Source organism: Centruroides vittatus, unplaced genomic scaffold, assembly GCF_030686945.1.
Source record: "Centruroides vittatus isolate TY-2023 unplaced genomic scaffold, ASM3068694v2 contig_2104, whole genome shotgun sequence".
Classification (NCBI taxonomy): domain Eukaryota; kingdom Metazoa; phylum Arthropoda; class Arachnida; order Scorpiones; family Buthidae; genus Centruroides; species Centruroides vittatus.
In genome coordinates this window covers 773410-798656 of record NW_027121305.1, presented here as the reverse complement: position 1 = coordinate 798656, position 25247 = coordinate 773410, and the positions used below count along the sequence as shown (strand labels likewise).

At 33.2% G+C, this 25247-nt stretch overlaps 1 protein-coding gene across 1 annotated transcript in view; it reads left to right on the top strand.

Annotated features, from left to right (window-relative positions):
- The window catches only part of Nt5c (5' nucleotidase C), a 52688-nt gene that overhangs the window by 11301 nt on the left and 16140 nt on the right, over positions 1 to 25247 (top strand). Inside the window, exons 2-8 of the mRNA XM_067265127.1 lie at positions 4153 to 4328; positions 6275 to 6349; positions 6411 to 6466; positions 19635 to 19725; positions 21970 to 22098; positions 22169 to 22226; positions 24822 to 24924. Of these exons, the coding sequence (XP_067121228.1) occupies positions 4153 to 4328; positions 6275 to 6349; positions 6411 to 6466; positions 19635 to 19725; positions 21970 to 22098; positions 22169 to 22226; positions 24822 to 24924 (688 nt within the window). The remainder of the gene's footprint in view (positions 1 to 4152; positions 4329 to 6274; positions 6350 to 6410; positions 6467 to 19634; positions 19726 to 21969; positions 22099 to 22168; positions 22227 to 24821; positions 24925 to 25247) is intronic.

The window sequence follows — 25247 nt, the reverse complement described above, 5'->3', positions numbered from 1 at the left end:
CTATAATAAATACAAATTGTAACAATAGTAATAAATTGTCAATAGGATTTTGGAATATTTAAGGCTTGCAAGGAAAGCTACATAGTGTAATCTTAAGAAAATATGTGGAATATCACTTCATCATTGGTTTTACAGAGACATAATTAACTGAACTGCATAAAGAAGACAAGGAATTTTTAGAACAGAAATATATAATGGTAGTTAGCAAGGCACAGAGGATTAGATTTACGTGCCTGTCTGGTGGTCTCATGCTTTTGATCAAGAAACATTTCGGTGAGTTGTTACATTGCTATACAACCAATAAATTCATAATTATTGTAATAAATATTAATCAGAAATTGCAATCAATTTGGGGAGAATCTTGTATTGGTATTGTTCTAGTTTATCTTTCTCCTCCAGTTGATAAGAAGTTTTTAGTTTACAAGAATTACAGAAAATTATTGACTCATGGATTAATGTTATAAATTGATGGATAATAGATGGAGACCTCAATATTCAAGTCGGTGAAGTAATGGATCTAAAATACAGAGGAAAAAGCGATTTCCCCCCCCCCCCGTTAATAACAGAAGACTGTCTAAGGACAAAATTGCAAATACAGAAGTTAAAACCTTGCTGGACTTACACAAGCTAATAATTTATTCATATTGAATGGTAGTATGAAAGGTGACTTTCCTTCTGAATTCACTTTTATTATTTGGGCAAATCTATAATTGATTACATTTATATGTTCTCAACCTGTTCTAGATCAATGTCTATTGATGGGAATATTAAATATGGATATGTCAGACCATTTTCCGTCACAACTAATACTAAGAGGGAATCCAGTTAAAGTAAGCCTAACGCAGATGCTTAGACTTCACCCCAATCAAAAAATGGAGCTGAGAGGGAAGTTTAATAAACAGAGGTTTCTAAGAGAGTTTGGATCAAATATTAACGACATACTATCACGAGAAGGTTGAGACAAACCTTATAAGAACTATGATGATCTAATGGCGGCACTCAATTCATATTGTATTATAAAATGTAAAAAGAATAAGATGGTTAAATTTAAACAAAACTGGTTTGATAAACGTTGTTATTACTACAAAATTAAAAAACAAAGAAGCTTACAACAATTTCAAAAAATAAATTCAGACCAATCTTTGAAGAAGTATCTAGAAAACAAGAAAATATACGTTGTACGATCCAAAAGTTCGGGGAATGCAGTAATCTAAGACAACAAAAGCATGTATTTGAAGTTACAGCGTATGAAATGGATTCTACCAAACCACCTCTATGTGTTTAGGTTAATTTCACCCATGTCATGTGATTAAACCGAGTGCTGCTGTTTTTTTTCCAGAGACGTAATCAATCTCCTTTGTCCTGCGACGTAATCAATCTCCGGAAAAAACATCAGCGCTTGCAGTTTAATCACATGACATGGGTGAAATTAACCTGAACACGTAGAGGTGGTTTGGTAGAATCCATTTCATACGCTGTAACTTCAAATACATGCTTTTTGTTGTTGTAGATTACTGCATTCCCCAAAGTTTTGGATCATACCATGTATAGGAGCCTAGTAAAAGCTAAAAAAAAATTTTTTTTTCAACTAAGTGACTCTCTAATAAGCCAAAAAGACTCCAAATTATTTTGGAATGTTATAAATAGTTTTCGTAGATCTCCAAGGACGGTCAACAGATTTCTAATGCCTCTCTAGTTGGCATCAATATTTTAAAGAATTTTCATCCAATTACTTTATTAATATCTACTCTGTTATTATTATTTATGAACAACTAAAGAACCAACCATACGAAAAAATATTTAATATAGGAAATGTATTGACTTTTAGTTTTTTAATGTTGGAGTATACTCTCCAGGATATGACTTAGTTCCTAATTTCATAATTAAGAATTTTTTGATGACTATTGTTAATTATTTGGTTAATCTTTAATGACTTATTCAATTTAGGCAAGTCTCCTAGGGATTGGAACAAAGTTATACTCTACATGTTTTTTAAAAAAGGCGAGAGAAATCAACCATCCAACTACAGACCAATTGCATTGTTGTCTGGATTCCGGAAATTATATACTTCAGTTCTACTAGCAAGATTCAATGAATGGACAGAGAAACAATTATAAAAATTACACACATTATGCATTCAATAAAGATGGAGGCACCCATATTGCACTTTTTGTTTTAATAGCAATCATACGACTTCAGCTCCATAAAAAAAAAGACAAAGTATTTGTGCTATTTTTAGATATAGAAAAGGCATATGACTCGGTAATAATTTCCAACCTACAAAGAAAAATGGTAAAATACCATGCAGAGGATAAACTAATAAAAGCGGTGGGATTACTATTTGGCCAATATAAATTTAAGATAAACAATATCTTATGGCCAGCTTTCGAAATCAGTTGCGGCTTACTACAAGGAGATCCTTGATCTCCATATCTGTTCAATTTCTACATGTTTGATTTAAATGCTTGTTATACTAGGGAAGATGATGGTTTTATGTTTTTGTTAATCAAATAATACATTCAATATCATATGTAGATGACATAGTGATCATAGCTCCATCAGCTGCTGTCCTTTGAAGGAAAATACATGCATTAAGTGAATATTGCGAAAACTTGAAATAAAAACTAATCCAAAAAAATCATATATTATGTATGTGTTTTTTTTTTTTTTTTTTTTTTGGGAAGTCTGGTTCCATTTTGAAATATGACCTTTTATCTCAATAATGAAGAGCTGACAATAGTCCAAGAAATTAAGTTCCTGGGTGTAATTTTGACCCCCTCGTTGTCATTTGAAAAGCAACATAAGAGAGCTAAGATTAAATCCATCACCTTGATTAATAATATAGTGAAACTATTTTCTAAGATGAAATTAAGGAGCATTGGAGTTCAGTTTAAATTGTTTAACTCTAATTATAAATGCTTTTTAATTATGCCTTACTGCTCTGGAGTTTGTATGATTTCCATAATCTAGAGATAATACAGAATAAATTTATTTGCAAAGTCTTTTCACTCGAATATAATATTCCTGGTTGTGCTCTTCATCTTGAATTGTACGGATTTAAACTAAGTCCTTTTTTTTGTTAAAAGATATATTAGATTTCTTAACCGGATAAAAGATAGTGCAAATTTACTTGCTTTATTATTAAGATTACTATATCAAAAGTCGTTCATGGATACACCGAGAAGAAACTGGGTTAGTCAATTAGCTATTATTATCTTTAATAGATTTGGTTTCTCAATATATCCATTCGTGATGAAATCTGATATGAGTGACTTAACTCTCAACTAATTCAGAACGCCTTTTGGAAATTTTCCTGACCCAAGACATTAATGATCTGCAAAATCGTAAAAGTCCATCTTGGTATAACTTAATTTTAGAATACCCATTTATCAATGGATATGTGCACACGGACTTACCGTTTAATGTTAAAAATTCTTTATTCAATTAATGCTGAACAGGGAAATAATAATAATTTAACAACATTATATATGAATTTTCCAAAATTTGCAGTCAAAGATGTGATGAGATTCTTTCTAAAATGTATATGTTTTGTACTTGTAAACAGGCTCAAGATATACGAAAAAGATATAATCTCGGTGCTTTAGATTTTGCGGCCAACAAGAATTCTATGTACCATTTTTTCCATACGGCAAACAGCCCAACAATTTAAAATTTTTTTTAATATAATTACGCAAAAAAATTTTTTGTAACAAATTAATAAGATAGGTTTTTTCAATATTTCATGTTTATAATTCCATTTATATTAATATGTTGCTAATAAATTGTTTTTTTTTTTCTATTATTATTAACTATTATATTTGTTTTGAATTTATTATATGTTAAATTGATGTTTTACATTATTACAAACACCCTATTGTAACAGGCTAATGCCTAATATAAATAAGTTATTGACTGAACTTCACACCTTCCATACTCTTTCCAGTAAAAATTTTCAATAAGAGAAATGTTTGAAAACTGACATAGGCCCCTTAGAGGCCAAAAATGTTGCCCTATTAAAAATTTTTGCTGGAAAGATTACAGATGATGTGGAGTTGCTTATTACCCCCAATAATATATGGTTTATAATGAATTTTAAAAAACATTTTTATAATTAAACATCTGAAGTAATAAATATTTTCCATTTTCCACCAGTGCAAATGCCACCACCAGACATTGAGCCACGTGGAGTTTTTGCCAATAATGAGCTTAATCTTGCAGAAGTTAAAGTATATGGTTTTGACTATGACTACACTCTAGCAGTATATAAAGAATCTCTTCACTATCTCATATATGATCTTGGCAGAGACTGGCTAATTAATAAATTTAAAGTAGGTCTATAATTTTGTTTTTTTAATTAATGTTTAAATTTACTTTAAATATTAATTATTGTAATTTTTTTCTCTTGTACTTATGTTTGTCTTTAAATATTGAATTGTTCAGAAAGTAACTTCTTTTTTCCCATGGGGAATATTGCATTTTTTTTCCACTGAGAAAAAAATGCAATATTCTTTATAATAATAAATAATTTTATTGAATTATATATTGACCATTTTGGTCCTGTTGCCATCGTTTCTGGTAGTAGCATGAGTTCATAAAAGTTTTTATCTTTCTTTACAAAAAACTGATCAAAGTGATTTTTGACATTTTTGTCATTTCAAGTAAATGTCTTACAGTTAAAAAACTTTGTATAGACCGGAACAAGTAATAATCTGAGTGTGCCTGATCTGGCAAATATGGTTGGAGTGATAACCCATCCCATCTAAGCTGTAACAGTTTCTGACAAGTTACCAAACTTGTGTGAAATTTGGCATTATCATGGTAAAACACTACATCTTTTTTTGTCGATCAATTCTGTCCTTTTCTGTTTGATGATATTACTCAATTTGTTTACTCAATGGCAGTACACTTTCGAATCAATTGTTAAAATGTCTGGTAAAAGCTCAAAAAAAATTTTCCTTAAAATCCCACCAAAGAGAGCATCTCTCTTTAAGAACATGTGGAATCCCTATATCGAGCTTTGAAACGAATTGGTTTCGTTTCAAGTAATCATAAATGGTTCAATTCGACAAATTTAATCTTAGTGATTTCCTCGTGTTGTTGTTCAGCAGTTTGCTTCAATCAGTACCTTTTTTTTTAATTTTGTTTTCATTGGCTTCAACTGACCATCCAGAACATGGTGCATCTTCAATATTGAAATTGCCAGAACGAAATTTTGTAAACCAGTTTTGGCACTGTCTTTCTCTCAACACATCATCTCCATCTCCAAACATGTACCACAATTTTTTTTTGCTTGAACAGCATTTCAATTTTTTTTGGCAATAAAAAAGCAAAATATGCCAAAAATGATGTTTACAGATACGTCATAACCTTCTATAGCTTTGCAGTCACTTTTTAAAAAACATAACACAAATGTTTTTGATGCACTTCTAGGGTCTTCCTTAGGTGCTTTAAGTTTTTCTGGTTACATTTGTGTTATGTTTTTTAAAAAGTGACTGCAAAGCTATAAAAGGTTAGTAAGACGTATCTGTAATTATCACTTTGTTTGCTGGATGGATTTGATTTAAATGATGCTTTTGATTTTTCATATTTGATGGGACACTGAAAAAAGAAAAAAAAAACAATTGTACAGAATCAAACAAAATTTTATACAGATAAGCCTTAAAATGTCAGCTGTTAAAGTATATAATGAAAATGTGGTTTAAAATGAAACTGGCTGGTAAAAACACATCTAATTCCTCTAGTAATAAAAAACAAAATTACTTTCTGAACAACCCAATAGAAAACTGATCACTACTTGAGTATTCTGATCACACTTTTAATGAGCTAAATTTAAACTAATTTATTTTGATAATTTTGTTAAATGTTAAATTTAAAAGTTAATGACTTTTTTCAACGTTTTGAGATTATTTGAATCATTGTAACTATGCAAATTATCAGCGCAAAAAACATTTGAAGAGTTTAATTTCTCAGTTTAAGAATGATTAGTTTGCTTTACAAAAGATTTCAGTGCAAATGGTAAAAAAATTTTCCAATTTTAACTAAATTTTTTTCTCTAATTCCAATCAAACAAATATGAAAAGTTTTTCTGAATAATTTTGGCTGAATTTTGAAAAATTTAGAACATTATCCTGAATTTAGGGAAAAATTTTTGAAGGCCCCTTTTTTTAAGATGTATATTTAGATTCTGAAAAACTTTCTTTTTAATATTAAGTTAAAGTTTTAAGATTTTAAGATACTGTTTTGTAATCACTTTGTATTGATTTTCTTTTTACAGTATCCAAAAGAAATAGAGAAACTAAAATATACACCAGGTTTTGCAATTAGAGGATTGCATTATGATATTCAAAATGTAAGTTTATTTTTAAAGGGAGAAATCCTTAAGTGCAAATATTTATTTATTAAAATTTTAGGGTCTTCTAATGAAAATTGATTCCTTTCACCAAATACAGTTGGGTACTGTGTACAGGTAATAATCTTTTTAATTTTTGAAAATTAAAGATTTGTTATTCTTCAAATAATATTTGATTCTTTAAATTGAGTTTTACTAGTTTCAAGTTAGTACTGAAATATTTAAGCTGTGAAATTTTTACATCCCTTTTTAATAAATAACAGAACTTTTTTGAAGAAAAAAAATTTTTATTATTTTTATTTTGTGGGAGATTTGAAATGTGTGGATTTACATGAATATTTTTGTGGACTTTAATTGTAACTTTGTTAACGAAGTTACTTTGGATTAATTGTGAATAAAATATATTTTGAAGATAAAATTCAGATATTTAATTTTAAATTGATAGTTGTTTTGTATTAAAGTTTAATTTGAAGTTCAGTGTATAGAAATTGGATTGATTCTGCATATAGTGTTGGTGTGGAGAATAAGATTTCATACATATTTTATATACATAAAATGTATGAAATCTTATTCTTCACACCAATACCAAGTCTATATGCAGAATTAATAGAATCACCTTTTTGTCTATGACGACTGCACCTTTCCTTAGTTATCTGAAATTCCAAACTTATAAGATATCCCTTTCTTATCAGCTAATAATCTCACTTATACCAGAAGCCTTCCTTCATCTAAAGCCCTCATATGAACCCCCATCTCTGTACTATTGGGTTGTTTGGAAAGTTCGTAGCGATTTTTTGATAGCCGACAGTTGAGACACCGATTGACGCAAAAATTATTAGAATTGTGCAAACCAATGAATATTACGATAAATGACCTTGAGACGCGTCCGTTACAAAAAAACCGTTAAGATTATTCAAATAGTGTTTAATTTGGTTCATTGCAAAAATGGATGCGAACAACGTGCATTATCGACACTTGTTTCTTTTCTTTTTTCATAAAGGCAAAAATGCTGTACAAACAGCAAAAAAGATATGTGATGTTTATGGTAAGAGTGCTGTATCAGAATCAACTGTTCAAAAGTGGTTTGCAAAATTTAAAATGGGCAATTTCAGCCTTAAAGATGCTCCTTGCTCAGGAAGACCTCCTGTTATTGAAGAGACCCGATCAAAGCATTATTGGATGAAAACCCTCATTACACAACTCGAGAGATTGCAGACATAGTGAAGTCATCAAACAGTACTTATATTTCAACATCTAAAGAAGCTCGGATACGTGAATCGTTATGACATTTGGATACCTCATGACTTAACGGAAAAAAACTTATTGGATCGCATCTCCATTTGTGATTCTCTTGAAAGACGAAATGAAAATGACTCTTTTCTGAAGCGTTTAGTGACAGTTGATGAAAAGTGGATCATTTATAACATCAGCCAAAAACGATCATGGGATAAGAAAAATGAATCATCGTTAAAAACTCCAAAGGCCGGTCTTCATCTAAAGAAGGTCATGCTCACTGTCTGGTAGGATTGAAAACGAATCCTGTACTACGAGCTGCTTCCACAGAATCAAACAATTGATTCTGATAAGTATTGTTTCCAATTGGATAAGCTGAACATGGCAATTAAAGAAAAACGTCTGGTACTGGCCAATAGAAAAAAAAAGGATCTTGTGTTTCACCAAGATAATGCCAGACCTCACACGTCTTTACGAACACAGCAAAAATTATTGGAACCAGGCTGGAATGTTTTACCCCACCCCCCTTACTCACCCGACCTTGCCCCGTCAGACTACCATTTGTTCCATTCTCTACAAAATTCCCTTCATGATAAAAACTTTCATACTTTGGAAGCTTGCAAAAACCACATGGATCAGTTTTTCGCGGAAAAAACTGAAAGTTCTACGAAGAGGGTATCATGAAGCTGCCCCATAGATGGCAACACGTCATTAAAAACAATGGCGCAAACATAATGGAATAAAAGTATATTTTTAGTTTTTTAAAACAATTTCTTTTATCTCTCTTAAAAATCGCTACGAACTTTCCGAACAACCCAATATTTACATGCAAACCTACAAGCAACAAATCTGCCACCTAACTGTACATCAAATAACACAACTTGTGTTATTACTCTGACTCTACCCAGCAGCAGAAATGATTTTAATTGACATAGCTATCCAAAATAGACAACGCCTCCCCAAATTATGTATACCATAATTATGAAATAATTTTTCTTGGAACATCAGTCTCAATGCAGCCATTCAATACCTAATACATATTTTATAATAATTGGCTTCAAAACAATAGTAGCAGCAACTTTTCATATGCATTGATGCTGCTTATGCTGCAGGCTGCTCGTGGAAAGCCTTTACTGAAGAGCTGTTTTCAATCTGTTTGGCTCTCCAAGGCACAGGAAATGCTAGCCTTTTTCTGACTGCCTGACCACACAGCAATCCAAGGAAATGAAGTTGTGAGTAGCTGGGAACCAGGGTTAATCCTTTCTGACCACTTACTCGGCACGGATTTGGAGAACCCAATCTCTCTCCTAGGATGGCTAAGATACAAGTTTATAAATATGCAGAGACAAGACAATTGTGAAATCACTTTCTCCAGTCAGGATTCCTGACACCAGTTAAACTATTATTCTGCAGTTTAACTTGCGATTAATGACTTCAAAATTTCTAAGAAGGAGGGCTATAATTCTATGTGGGGAGGAAGGTAGGTAAGTGATAGGAAGCCTTTTATTTCAACTTACAGTAGACCCGCAGTAATCTGACAAATGTTTTGCAAGGTGGTGTCGGATGATCAAATTTGTCTGACTATAGAGTAATGTCACTGACCTCTTGTAGTCCAGAACTTTTTTGAAAAGGAGTACCTTGTAATCCAACAAATTACATACTTATAGATTTGGTAGAATCAAATCTATATGTACTACATAATATACAATATGAGACTTAGTGAATTAAACAACACAATAGATAGCATAGGGTTTATTAGAAAATTAATGTCATTAATGCTATATCACTAGCATAAAAAATAATGTCAATATGTCAATATGTTTAGTTATCAATCAATTACATATAACATATGTAAGTATTTCCAAGGTACATACTATGTAAGATCTTAATTTGAAAATGGATAAACAAATAAATTTATGGTGCATGCAAATATTCATCAATTTTCTTTTGTTTTACATTGGCTAAACGCAAGAGTAAGGCCTTGTCTCAGTCTTCTCAGAAGTAAAAGTTCATTATGCAATGCACCATTCTCTTTAGCTCGTTGCATACTCAGCTCAAATGCATTAATTGCATCTTTAGCTGACACTTGTAGAGTAGTTGCGATGACAAAGTCATCATCTTGATTTATTATTGGAATAGAAACTTGTCTGATGAGGAGACTGTCAACCATTTCATGGAACACACTTTCTTCTTCCATCCATTCCACATTAGTTCAGAAAATTTGGAAATCTGGTAATCTGCATTTCGACGAATGGAGAAGCGTCGGACAGCAGTGACGCCTCGATCTGAAAGGCCCATCTGGATATCTGATTTGTCTTTAGACATCAAATCTGCCTCAGATATCACACTACGGGACGAGTTTAAACTTTCATGTGGTTTGACCAAAACTCCCATATCTCAAAGACTCTTTGTTGCCAGAAGCCTTGTTGATTGTTGAGGTGATGCCATTTCTATAATTAAATCACCAGACCTCAACTTCTGTATATATTTTTTTTTTTTTTTTTGAGGTGCCCAATGGTGGATTCAAATAGCTTTTGAATCAGAAAAAGGAGCGCATTTGGCAGTGGTACGTAGCACGTATTATCAGATAGGCTGGCTGACTGGAAATAACTTGGTCATTGTTTTTTGGCCTGTCTGGATTTTGTTTTTGGAATCCATATTGAAAAATATTTCAGCTCCTAGTGACCCCACCCATCATGGGGGCCCAAAGAGGGGATGCTGTCATATGGGTGACTCCCCATGGATTGTCACACCAGGGTTTCCCAGGAGCTATACCCTCAGTGCAGTCGAGAAAAGCACATCTTGTTTGATATGACAAAACTGTCAAGCAGGGGCGTGTCTGTCCAATCTGCATCGATCAGTTGACTCCAAGCTGACATCAAGAATGACTCAAATGGAGCCTGATTTGAGCCTCCTGTTTATCTGAAGCAGGGGCCAAGCAGTGTGTTAGGGACATTATGTTGCCCCTCAACTACCAGGATCCCCCTTTCTAGCATATGGGCCACCACACACGGCAGACATGTGGGTGGGCATTCAGATCGCAGGGATGGTAAAGTAGAGTTACTAAACCATCTCTGGGAGGTCCCCTCATTACAGACAGGAATCCACATCAAGGGACTGTTGTTAGGTCTTCTTTGGACAGCATTATCAAGAAGCAGTAATGCCTTTTGAGGTAGATTATGATCTTTCAATCATTTCCTAACTTCAGGCATGAAGCATTCATCAAACCACTTTTTGAAAAGGTCTTTTGTCATCCACGCACTTTTTTTGTCCATAATTTTTGAATGCTCATGGATTCTTTGATTTTCCAATGACCATCTTTAGCCCCTGTGTGCTCGAAGCATTAGCACAAGGTAATATGGTTAAATGTTCTTTGCTCACCTTACGTCCAGGTGCAGATTTTTCATTATGTGAAACAAATGTTTTGTTAGGTATTACATGCCAAAAAAGCCCTGACCCATCTGCATTGTATACCTGTGAAGGGCAAAGATCTAAATCTTTCACTTTTTGTAAAAATCTCAATTTAAACGGCTCTATGCCGGATGCATCATTAGAGTTTTTCACCTGTTAGTCATCAAATGTATTCCATGACGACTTTTGAAGTGTTTCAACCATCCCTTGCTAGCTTCAAAGTTGTCATCTCCTTGTAAAAAAAACTTTGCTTTCATGGCCAATATGGGCCCAGAAATAGGTGTAGGCCTGTTTCTTTCCTGAAGAAACCACATATACAAAGCCTCTTCAACCTGTGGATTTTCAGCTTTGAGTGTCTGCCTCTTGCCTGGCCCACAGTCAGTGGTTGACACGAACTTTTGAATGTTCTTGCGGTTCTTTTTAATATCATAAATTGTGGAACATCCTACACTGTATTCACTTGCCAAGCTACTAAAAGATTCATTACGATTTAGACAGTCCAGAATCTCACTTTTTTTCTTTGTTAATGTTTTGTGCTTCTGCTTTTGGGTTTGCGAAGTCTTTGTGACATGTGTAGATATGCATTGTATTATACCAATGTTGTTCTGTAGGTGGTAGTACAACCTCATGAAGTATGGCACTAAGTTAAATAGAATAGTGATGTGCACGGATTTTGGTGCGTATCTCTTATTTATACTCCTTTTCTCCTCCAATGGAGATTAAGATTTTAGACCAACGGACTGGGTATCATGATGACTCTCTTGAGTTAGTCAGCCACTTAGTTTCTGAGGAGACCTTTATCTCCCATGACTGACTTTCAACACAGGGAACATTTGTTCCTTGTTCTTTTTGAATTTTAACTTTTTATAAAATATCAAATTATTATTTTATATTAACTTTTATACACAATTTAACTTAAATTATTTTAAGTCTCTTCAGAATCTCACAAAGTGCTTAACAAACTTGTAAAACAAGCAAACTATAACCAGGCAAGAACATTTCAACTATATTATTATAAATATTCTATACAGCCATATGTATATGACAAATGGCAAGAGAAGTGGGATAAGCAACTAAATAATTACACCCTATAAAACCAGACTTAACAAAACGGACAACTAACCAATGGAAAAACCAAAATAGAGAGATAATTATACTTGCTCACATGACCTGTACACACAACTATCTGATAAAGCGTATTCAACCAATGTGCCCAACTTGTCATATTCCATTTATGGTCCAACACATACTACTAACCTGTCTAATACAAAACAGCCAGAAATTATCTTCAACAACAAATATTCTCAAATGAAAACAAAGTTCTAACCAACTTCTTTATGGCATATCAAGCGATAAACCTATATTCGGAACTCTAAGAATCCCTAAAATCTATTTTATATACTGTTTTAAACAAGAGGATATTCAAATACTAAACCTGGTACTTTTTGGCCTTCCAAAGCCTCTAATACCATACACCTCAAATCAAACTAACCAATTTTAATGTTCTCACTAAGTAAATTTGTGTTCAAAACATGTCATTTCACTTTACATAAATTGAACTCAATGATGATTTTAAACTACTTCAATAAAATCTAGTGTTTTTAATGACATCAGATTTTTATTTTAACTTTAAATACATAAACAACTGAACAAACCCTATTTTTGATTTAAAGCCAGACAATCTGCTGCATTACCAGGATATGATTAAGCTAATTAGAAAATTAAGCTACTATCTCTAGATTTAATTATTTAATCACTTATCTTGTAATTTTCTGGAAGTGAAGAATTAGGCTGAAGTGGAACTCAAAACTATAACTTCTGCTTACTGTGCGGATGCATTGCCAGTTATGCCATTCAGACCTATCCTATCTTCACTTGGTAGTGATGAAATGCAGTGCTGGGTTAATATTATATTTTCCAATATATTCTAATCAAAGTACACTTTAAATTATTTAGAGACAGGAATTGGAGTCAAAATCGGCTCTTCTAAAACTTGGAGTGTGGGCTGGCTTGGTCTACTGATTCCACAGCCCTGTTTCGCACAACTAATTCTTTAAATGGATGTCTGCAGATATGGGTATCCAAGATAGTTTTGGACCAAATACCCATAGTTTTTTGGCTATCAAAGAATTACAAATGATAGGCAATTGAAACTTTCTTTTTAGTATTTGACCTCCAGACTATAGAATTTACTTTTGTTTTTTTGAATCTCTATTATAAATGATTCTGCTGACCAGATAATATAATATGAATAACTCTATTAACACAACTAAAACACTTCAACATCCGGCTGGTTCTCTCGAGTGACTCTTGCTCCGTTTGTTTTTTTCTCCCCTCCTTTTCATTTTGCCACCTTGGCACCTACATGATTTCATTTATCTGAATCATCAACAATATATTAAATTACATTTGATGTTTATTCAAATCATCAACATATATTACATCTCCCCCTTTTCTTTTACTGCTGGTAATGCAGATAGTCTTGGGATTCGTACTCGTTTGCCACTACGGGTTTTGGGAAGGTTCTCTTCACCCAGTGAGGAGTTTTCTATGATTTCTGGTGTTGCTTCATGAAGTTCCTTATTCCCGGATCCTGTCCCATTCTCAGTCTTGGGAGTTTCTTCTTTGGGAGTATTCTGGGTGGACGATCCAGTTGAATTCTCGTCATCAACGATTTGCGGTTCCTCTTCCTGGGAGACTGACTGGGAAATAGACGATGGCTGTAAATGTATTCTGTTCCTGCAGAATGTGCCACCTGGGAGTTTCAATAATGTAAGATCATGGAGTATGGTGAGCTTCCTTCACCTTTCCATATGTTAGCATATCTGACACCCAGATTGGCTGTCCTATCTTCAAACGTGGAAGAGTTTTTACCTCATGGCATCAATCAAAATAGGTTTTCTGTTTATCTGTCTTCCCCTTTTCCTTCTTTCTTACTGAAGGGAAATCAATCAAATGAGGTATTAATTGTTGATTGAGAACACCCCTGCCATCAAGCAATCTTCATCTCATTAACAGTTCTGCTGGACTATAGCCATTCTCTAAAGGTGTAGATCTCATTGCCAGCAGCATCAAATAGTGATTCTGCAACTCAGATTTCAAGTTAACTTTTGAAGTTTTTGACCATTGATTCAATGAATCCATTGCTTTGGGGTATCTTGGACTAAAAGTTATACTTGAAAATTTATACTTGTCTGCAAATTTAAGATATTCTGAGTCTAACCTGGGAAAATTGGGTGCCATTGTCACTTCGTACAACCTCGAATTCCATGTCTTGTGAAAATTGATTTCATGTTGTTAATTACTGACTATGACGACAATTTTTCCAGCCTGGCAACTTCAAAATATCTTGAAAAGTAGTCAGCCATTATGAGATACCAATGGCTTTTTAGTTTTAGAAGATCTACCCTACAATTTGCCAAGGTCTCTCAGGAAATTCGCTTGGGGTAAGAGGCTCTTTATGATACTTTTGGTATTGGATACATATTAGCAGTTCGAAATCAATTTCTCAATGTTTGCCGATAAGCCTGGCCACCAAACAGTCTCTTGAGCTTGGGCTCGACACTTGGTTATTCCAAGATGGCCTTCATGTAACCTATTCAATATTTCTCCTTAGAGCTTTTCTAGAATGATAATCCTGGCATCTTTAAATAAAATATTATTTTGGAGAGTAATTGAATTTTTGTTTCCAATAGCTTCGCATTTTCTTGGGTATTTTGTTTTTCTTTGGCCAACCTGCCTTGCAGTATCTCATCAACACATTGCAAATTGGATCTCTTTTGTAGATACACGATTTCCGCTAACCATTTATCAGATGCAGGAAAGGTGTCGATAATACTTTGAACGTAAGCCTCAGTCTCCTCGGTCAATTCTTCATTTCCCTGTTCAGGTATGGGGCTACGGGATAATGCATCTGCAATTATAAGCTGCTTTCCCAGTTTGTATATGATGATATAATCGTATTTCATCATTTGTAGCTTCATTTGTTGCAGTCTTGGAGTAAGACTGTCCAAAGCCTTCAACATGAAAATTGGTATCAGCGGTTTGTGGTCTGTTTCAATATTCACGACTTTGCCCATTATGTAGTCGTGGAATCTCTCACAAGCCCAAACAATTGCCAAAGCCTCCTTCTCAATTTGTGCATACTGTTTCTCGGTATCTGACATAGCAACTTGGAGACATTGACCACTTTTACTCTGATACAACACAGCACCAAGACCATAAGATGATGCGTCACAGGAAATATACAGTCTTTCTTTGGATCATACATTGATAATCCTGGAGTTTGACATAGCTGATTCTTGATCTCTTGGAACAATGTTTACTGTGCTGGCCCCATAACCATTCCCGTTCTACAATTACACGGAGGAGCACGTTCCTGCCCGGATTCTCAAGATTATACAAAGGGGACCCAAGTATATCCCCCTCACCACGTGATACCAGTGCTTCGGATGCGGTCCCGGCGATCCTAGCGGCGCTCAAGAACAGTCAAGCTGCCACCAAATTCCCAAGTATGGAGCTTTCCATCGTTTCAACGCTCACTTCTCAAAAGCGTTCCACGAGTGACAACAGTAACTTTGTGAACAGCCACCTTGTAAGGCGGTACTTTGAGACGTCCAATTTATGACTTCTGATCTCGGACAAGGAAAAGAAATTTGTCCTATGTAAAGACGACGACTTTCTAGCCAGGGCCGCGGACTTCCTCAACCACTCACACAGTAGTCTTACAGTCTGACCCAACTCCTACTGTCCTAAGGAAGACTAAGAAAATAATCTCTTCCTAGTATTTCTGCTCTTCCTGGGCGCGTGAATCCTCCATCAAACGTAGCGTGTCCTAGACTCTTTTTTTGAGGTTAAAACTCATAAGGAGGGTTGGCCATCCTCTGGTTAATAAAAGGACTCACCCAACCTACCACCTTGAAAAGGTGCTTGCCAAGCTACTAAGTGGGCTCCTGCCTCCTTCCCCCTGGGTTAAATCTTCCTCCATTGAAGCAAAAACATCAATTTCTTCGGTCTTGGGTAACTTATCCTGTAATGAGTATAGTTTTTACAAGTTGGATGTTGTTGCACTCTACCCCTCGGTTCCTCAGTTCGAGGCTGTCATGCTTGCAAATAGTCTTCTCGTCAAGGAGTGCTTTACAGCGCAGCAGGTCTTAGATGCGTGTATGACATGCGCGCGTGGTGATGTAGCGCATGCACTATAAACTACTGAGATGTGGAGCTAGAGGTGTTGCCTTAATCTGTTATATAAGTTGACCCACATAACAGGCAAATCAAGAGCATCCGAAGCACCAGTATCGCGTGGTGAGGGGATATACTTGGTGCCTTGCTTTTTATTACTGAAAACAATTATTTTTGGTTTAATGGGAGGATATACCTACAGAAACAAGAGGTCCCCATGTGCTCACCGCTTTCTGCTGTATTGGCGGAGTTACTCATGAGGCATGTTGAGCAAAGGGTCTTCAATTTCCCCCTCATGATAGCATACTCATTGTTATACCTCAGATATGTAGACGATATCCTTGTAGTTTGGCAGGACACGGAGAAGGATTTCCTCACCTTCAAAAGTTCACTCGCGAAGATTTATTCTACCATCAGCTTTACCTGGAAAAAAGAAAATGAAGGGGCTATTGCGTTTTTAGATCTAAACATCTCCAAATCCCAGGGAGCTTTATCGTACTCAGTGTTCCATAAATTCAGCTGCTTACCACCTTTAATCCCTGCTACAGCATTCCAGCCTCAGCATTATGTTAATGCAGCTATCGCCCCATTAATTAGAAGGGCTTTTTTGTTATCTTCCAATCAAACAGCTGTCGACATTGAACTTAATGCCATTTGCTCAGCAGTAAACGCGGCAGGGTACGCTAATGCCAAGTACAGGTATGTCTTAAACAAGGTCAAAAGATCGCTCTTTCCTGCCACGGTGTTACATGTTCCAAAGGAATGCACGGTAGTCCTTCCCACATTACCATTCTGTGGCCGAGTCACCATTTGTATTTGCCGTGTTTTTAGGTAACACACGCTGTTTCTACCAGTCTCCCCATGGCCAAATCTTAGGAGACTACTGTGCAATGACAGGGATGCTACCTCCGTACTAGAGGTCTGGAGTTTACTCTATCCCATTGGAAAATACTGCATCCGGTATTCACACCCACTACGTTGGTGCGACAACTAGAATGTTGGCTTGTCATATTTCCAAACACCAACTTTCCATCAGGGCAGGGAAAGGTGATACCGAACTAGCAAGAATGGTGTTACAGTACCTATACACCCCGCTGTGGGACCAGGTGGTGATGTTCAGGCATTGTAATAACAGAAGCATCGTGTTTATTTGAGAGGCCTTTCTTACCGCTGCACTAAATCCGTGCAATACACCCATGCTTGATTTGCCTGTTATGTGGGTCAACTTATATAACAGATTAAGGCAACACCTCTAGCTCCACATCTCAGTAGTTTATAGTGCATGCGCTACGTCACCACGCGCGCATGTTTAAATTTCTTCTCACTCAGTTCCATTGTTGATCTTGTTCCAAAGTTCTAAAGTGGTTTGTTCATTTCAAAAAATTTTTGGTTTGAAAAAGGATTTTAACAGTTATTATCTACCTGACGAAGATGAAAATAGTTTCGTCGAAAGCGCTAGTAATTATAGCGATATTTGTACATAGTTTAATGCCTGGATGTTAATTTTCTCGTCTCTTGCCTATGGTGAACATTTCCTGAAACACAATGACAACTTCCAGATTGGGAACTTTCACAAAAATTTCTTTGCCTTGACATTGGACACTCTTTCTTTGGCCATCATCCTCTGGGACGAGAGAGAGGTATCCTTGATCCATGATAAATGAGAAAAGAATCTCATCAATCAGTTTACTGCTAAGGAAGTTAGCAAGGCTGTTAGCATCCACTTTCTCTAAGGGTTTGGAAGAGATGGTGCCCCCTCCCGTTACCTCAATCATTTTTTCTAAAACATCATTGTTTCTAAGAACTTTTTCCAGCTGACTGATTATGCTAGAATGTGCCCAAAAATTGATCTTCCCGAAGATCCGAAGCATCTGATTTCAAACGACATCTAATGTAATGCAAAACAGATCATAAACAGCACCAAGCGGCAGCTCTATAATAGTATCCATTCTAGAGATCCAATATCTCTCGTCGAACAGAAGCTTGTTTTTCTTTCTGCTTAGGGAACACACTTTTTCAAGAAGCTTAGTAAGCTCTTTATTCCCAAGACCATAATATTCAACAAACCGATCATCATAATCAAGTAGCCATTTATAAAATGTGTGTTGTTAAGGTGCTCGGAAATACCAATGCTTTCTAAATAACACACACCAGTAATCAGTGATCCTAAGAGGTGTTCATCGGCCACGTTTCCTTTCACAACTGCACCAAGCAGGGACATTAGTTCATTGCTGATCTCCTTTACTTGCTCTCCACTTTCACCAGCCAACAAGGCATTCACAGCAGGAGCATCAAATTCATCAACCAACAGGTACACTTTTCTGCCATGGTGATTATGTAAATACTCTATTAATTTTTGCAACCCCACATCCCTCTGTTGGTAAGTATCATCACCATACCATGCTTGAAAATTTTGTTGTTCAATCTTAACCTTTTTGATGGAGAGCCAGCAAATTGATTAGAATTCTTCAGGTATGAAAATTTAACATAAGCCTAATGTATGAGGACTTTTAGACCACATTTTACAGTTTTAGTGGAAGCACAATTGAGGTTCTTAAAGTCTAGATGTACAGTGGGGTGTTGTCCAAAATATTCTTTGACGAGGTCTGTGTGGTTCGGGATTTGACAATGTGTAAAATGTTTGTATCTGAAGAATACTTGATAATTGTCGGATCCTTCTAGTTCCTTCAAATCCTCTGGTGCGCAAGAGATGTCTCGACCTCGTTCGATTTCAAAGAAGCATTTTACCATATCCATGTTCAGAGATTTGCCAAAATGTTTAGGTGCAAAAATGATCACATGTCGCTTCGTTTTTGACAGCAACTCTTTGATAAGCAAGGTTTTATCAACAAATCCAGTCCACATGACAGCTTCTTTAAAGCTAGCCACATTTGCATCAAAAATCTTTCCTTCCACCTGCAAGACAAACAGAACAGTAAAAATTATTAACATATCATAAGAATTGACTTGAAGCTACTTTTTACAGAAACAACACCAACTCCGTCACTACTTCTTTCTGTTGCTTCCTGAGCTTCAGCATCTGGCACATTTTTCAGCATTTCCTATAACAGAAGGAAAAAATTATCAAATGTCCATCTTATAACAAAATGGCTGTTACGGACACAAATTGTACTTACTTGAGTGATAACCCTCCAGGTTCTTGGTGGTAGCGTATTGATTCCACATCTTACATATAAATTGTTATATTACTTTACATTTTTAACAATTTAAAAATGTTAAGTTAATTAAATAGTATATATGTAAAATTTACAAATATAATAAATATGTTGACATTTAAAAAATACAATACAATTTATGCGTTTTTTTTAATGATAAATTGTTTTACAGCAACAATTTTTTTTTAAAAAGAAGACAACCCCTCCCTGTGAATTTTGTCCCACTTTACCAATGTTAAAATCTGGTTACCTTAATCTATAGTACACCCAGCTTTTTATTTCAGAGGCCTTACTCCACTATCAAAAGAAGAAATAACTAAAATCTATAAAGGAATCTATATTCCTCAAGCTTTAATAAGAAGTCAAAGTGGTGAGGTGAGTTTTTATACTAAAGTTAGTAAAAAAAATAAAACTTGTGCAAATTCTCTAATTTTTATACCATTTATTGATCTCAATTTTATTGATAGATCTTTTAAATCTAAGTTACTGTAGAACAAATCACTTTTCTCCATTTTGAGCAAGCAATCTTTTTATTTTAAAAGTGTGGGCTATGAGAATTGAACTTGCATCCTTATACTAAATTAGTGACATTTTAAGTTTGTGTATTTATTTGATATAGAAATAAAGAACGTTCCCTATAATAGACTTGTTTCAGACTTCTCTCAATATTTAGTGAATTTTAATATTTTTAAAGGAAAAAATTGTTTCAACCCAAGCTAACCTTTTCATGTGCATTTTTATGCAAGATTTTTTTTCTTTTGCTTTTGAAATGTTAGATCTTAGATTTTTTTTTTTTTTTTTTTACAAATGATTCATTTTATGAATGAAATGAGAAAATAAAATGTTTTGTATTGTTCATTTTGCATTTTTTTTTCTTATTAAGGGATTTTTAAGATGTGAAAATTGATAGAGAGAATTGAGCAGAAGTTAATATAAAATCAATTAAATACTTTAGAGAAGAGTACTGTTTATAAGAATTAAGTCACAAAATTCATTTGAAAAATATTACAGGTACAAGTAGTCATTTGAAAAAATATCATCTGAAACTTTAATCTACATTAGGAATATACAAGATGAAATAAACAAATAAGAGATTGTAAATTTCTATTATTATTTAATAGTTTTGTAAGTTAAACTTTAAACTGAGTTTTGTGCAATTAGAATATAAAACTAGTTGTTGGGTTTTAAATTAAATAGTCAATTTTAATAATTAGAAATTTTAATTTAGAAAATTTTTGGAAAAAAAAAATTGGTCAAATCCTGTTCTGGGGGTCGTTCTTCCAATTTAGGTGTATAGATAAATTTCTCAAGCTTAAACTGCAAGATATTTAACTAAAGTTTAGCCAACAGTTTGGTGGTATGTTTTTGCTTTTTTTTTTATTTTTGTAACTTTTATAGGAGACAATTTTTATGTGAAGTTATAGGAAATCTTTTTTGGTAATTATCACTGAATATTACATACAGGCATGGCATATTGCATGACATTTAGTCATAACATTTTGCCCAATTATACAACATATTCATCAGGTTCTATGCAGCTAGCCTAAGCACATGATGTTTAAATATAATGTACTATGTTAAATATGATCCAGTTTATTATGTTTTTGTTTTTTAATATGGAGATTGTTGATCCCTATTATGTTACATTTTTAAATGTTAAAGATTATATTTTTGTCTTCTATATCAATTTTTTTTTTTCCTTTTTTTAATTTTTAGTGGTGAATTCTTCTCTGTGTGCTTTCAATACTTATTAGGCAATCTTAGTATTTGATTTTATTTCCAGAAGTTTTTGTTCAGAAATTAAGGTTCTTGGGTATTTTTTAAATAGTTTATTTGAAATTTTAGTTTTTGTAAACAGATCTCTTATTTCATAAAATATTTTTATAAAATTAGTTTGGAAAGTAATTTGACTAATTTTTAAAGAATAGTAAAAATAAAATTAATTTTTATTAGTTAAAACTGGTCATGTATTTTTCCTTTTTCTTTTACACCTAATGTACATGTCCAGTATCAATAATTACAGTCATCTTACAAACTAAGTAAGTAGACAAATAAATAAAAGTAAAAAACAAAAAAACAGCTAGTTACAATACAAATAATAACACAAAAATTTAACCAGATAACCAAATATATAAATAAAAGATAAAATCTATGCCTATTGCTTTTTACTGCTGCATAATGATTTTCGTAATAGGCATGCCTTCCAGGCAGCCAAAACTTTATTTGGCACTCTAAAGTTTATCACTTGGCCTGCTTGTATTTTACATCTTCAAAAACTACTAGGGATTTGTTTATAAAAAGTCATTTTTTTTATTTTTTATTACAATAAATACTGGGAAAACTTGCTGCAATTTAATCTATTACACTAAATATGGATTTAATCTTAAGTAACTGTGTATTAACTTCATTTTTAATATTAACACCCTTTTTTTACAATTTTTAAAATTTATTACATGCTAACTAATAAGAAAATTCTGGCAAAATTTATTGTTATAATTAACTTAACTGAAATTTACTGATTATTTAAAGTGAACTGTGTGTAAGAATATTAGTTTAGTATTTGCTAGATTTTTAATTCTATAGTTCAGTTTTGGTAAAATAATTTTTTACTTTTTGTAGGAAGCAAGAATGAAGCAATTGAATGATTTGTTTTCAGTACCTGAAATATGCCTTCTTTCTAACATAACAGAATATTTTGAAAAGAAAAATATTGCATATCATCCTGAAATTCTCTTCTATGATGTTCAGGTAGTTAAAACAAATTAGCTACAATTTTAAATTACCTAATATTTTTATTTAATGTAAAACTATTAATTAGAATGCAGTAAGAAGTATTCATCCTGTGATGCACAAAATGCTTGATGAAACCTGCATTGGTGAGCAATTTCTGTAAACTTTCATAGTAATTTTTTTTTTTTTTTTTTTAAAAATAAGATAATTAAGTTATGACTAATAATTATTTAATAAACTTTGACTATTTTTTGAAAAATCTTAAAAGCTAGTCTGTTTAAAAGCTAATTAAAATTTAAAGTTGTTCCATTTTTAACAGATTTCAATACTTATGTGTATCTGAATTTGTTTTTCAAATAAAAGTTCCTTTTTATTTGAAAACTAGCAGTCCCGGCCACATGTTGCCATGGCTCAAAATGTATGTATTATAAATGTATAACACTTCTCCAAAAAATCCCTTCTTAGTGTACATTCTCTTGATGTACCCTATTAAAACACAATCAAAAACACAAACTGCATCTAAAATAGTATAATAGAAGCAGTTCTTCACGGTAAGCCCTAATTTTGGCCCTTTCCCCCTGGGGGGAATTTAGACATGTATATTATATAAAAACACACCCGTATTCAAATGCAACGTTGTGTGAAAATTTCAAAGCAATTGATGAAGAAGTTTCGGAGATTAGCAGTTAGGAACGAACAAACATTACATTTTTATTTATATAGATTGTGACTTATCAGCACAAAATTATAATAATTTATTTTCTTTAACCAATATTGTATAATTTCCACTAGTTATATTCCCTGCAGAAAGTCATTTGGAATGGAAAGAAATCTTTTGTATAAAATCTTTTGTATAACCTGCCTCACCATAGATCCCTGCAATTAAAATTACTCAAATGCTGGATGACTTGTTTCTTAACACACAAAACTACTGTATTAACCTTAATTTTTAAAAACAGCAAGCTTTAATTCAACTTTGATAAATGTTTTTCATGTAATGATAGATCTGCTTCAGGTATATAAAACTTGCATGCATTCCAGAATTAGAATTTTATCATCATTACAACATTTAAAATATATAAGGCTCGATTAAATGGGTGATGTATCAATTAGCGAGGAAGGAAACATTTCATATGCATGGCAGTCACTTTAAGACAATCTAGACACATTGCATGGAAATTATTAAAATTTAACCACTATTCAATTATAACACACCTGTTTATTTTATATTATTTTGTATTGGCAATGTTTTGTTTATAAACACCATTCAGTTGACCTAGGGCTATTATTTTAAATGTGTAGAATTATTTTATTATCAAAGTTTATTCTATAGCAATGAGTTTGTAGTTTATTAGGATTGTTATAGCACGCACGTGATGATTTGTGATCTAACAAAGAGATGACAAGTAGTACAATAAAAACGTTGTTTATTTTGCCCGTGGTCTTTACAATAAGCAGGATTCTTATGGATTCCGATACTCCTTGTGGTCCGTTTGTGTTCTGGTACGAACAATTAACTCTAGACCCAGGCAGAATGGTTGACGCAATTCCCACGACAATAAAATATAAGAAAAAAAAACGGCCAATATTAATCTACCATGGTACAAAGAAATCTTATATCTAAAGAACTAAAAACTACTTATGCTAACAAAAAAAGGGAAGAAGGAAAGGAATAGAGAATAGGAAGAGTATATCGATAGCATAAGACAAGGAGGGTACCCAAAATACTCTTGTGGTGGTGGTGGTGGTGGCCGAAATATTTCTTTCGTGATGGTTGAGGAAAAATGACGTAAATATACTCAATCAAAAACTTTCCTATAACTTTCCAGAAGTCCCGAGATCAAACTATTCAGTCTTAGCTTAACTAACGTCTCTCCAACTGAGGCTAAAACAGTCTGGAGAACACTACACTGCGTCTTCTTCCTTCGACGTCCCAGCTAAAAGTGGCTTATCCGTTCTTACTTTTGCCTTCAGGGTTACCTCCTATCTTTTGTGTTCGAAGTAGGTGACTCACCACCCATACTAAGAAGTTTCTAGAAATTGAAAGACAAAGGAACCGAGAACAAAGAAGGAAGAAAGTATAGAAATATATACATATATAATAGATAGTACACCAGTATTTTTATTTGTATATATCACAGGATCATAATTATTGCATGTATCTTAACCATCAAAGTTCTCTGGTTAAGATATCAAAGAAGTTATGTACTGTACTTATGGGATAATTACTAGAAATGTATTTTTCAAGATACCGATTTTAGAAGGAACGTTTTAAGAATATAAATTAAAGCATGTATTGAACGTACAAGAACTGAATAGTGAATAATTAGGAAAATCATGTTGGCAAATGAATGTCTGTAGCATACTGGATTATTTTTGTTTTCTAAAGAGTGTGATCTTAGACATTGAGAAAGCTGTTTGTATTTGTGATTGCAGTTTAAAAATCTGCATTTAACATGATTTTGCTTTCAAGTTCAGTTAGAAAACAACTTAAAAAAAAATTTTACTCTTGCTTGCATCTGGTCTACAATGATACAATTGTAGACCAGATGTTTTGCAAAATTTGATCAGTTATTCAGTTTACTAATAACATGTCTCTTTAGGAATTTTCTTTTGTATTTTACATTTTAGATTTACATTTAATAATTTAAAAAAAACAAAAAACCATTTAAGATTTTTTATGATAAAACAATATTAAAAAATTATATTAAATTTATCTTTAAAATTTTTCAATTCCTTAGATAAATACCTTGAGAAACAACCAGAATTAATCAGGCTACTCAATAGACTAAGAAAAGCAGGAAAGAAAATGTTTTTAATAACAAATAGTCCATACGAATTTGTGTAAGTAGTTCGTTTTCTTAAGATTTAGACCCTAGTTTTAATGAATAAATCTCTAAATTTTTGTTTGTTTAATACTCTTGCAAACATTTTAAATTAAGATGGAAGAGAGGATAAATGTTTGAGTTAATCTTTGCCATAAGGCATAAGAATACTACTTGCTTTTTCTACTCTTGTACTTTTGTATTGATTTAATTTTATGTAGGGAAAGACTTTCTATAGTTCTTAATAGGAAATTTTTAAATGAAAGATTTAAGTTGAATAATTTGATTTTTATTTATTCAGATGAGTAACTTAGAGTGACATGTTTATTCCAGAATATTTAA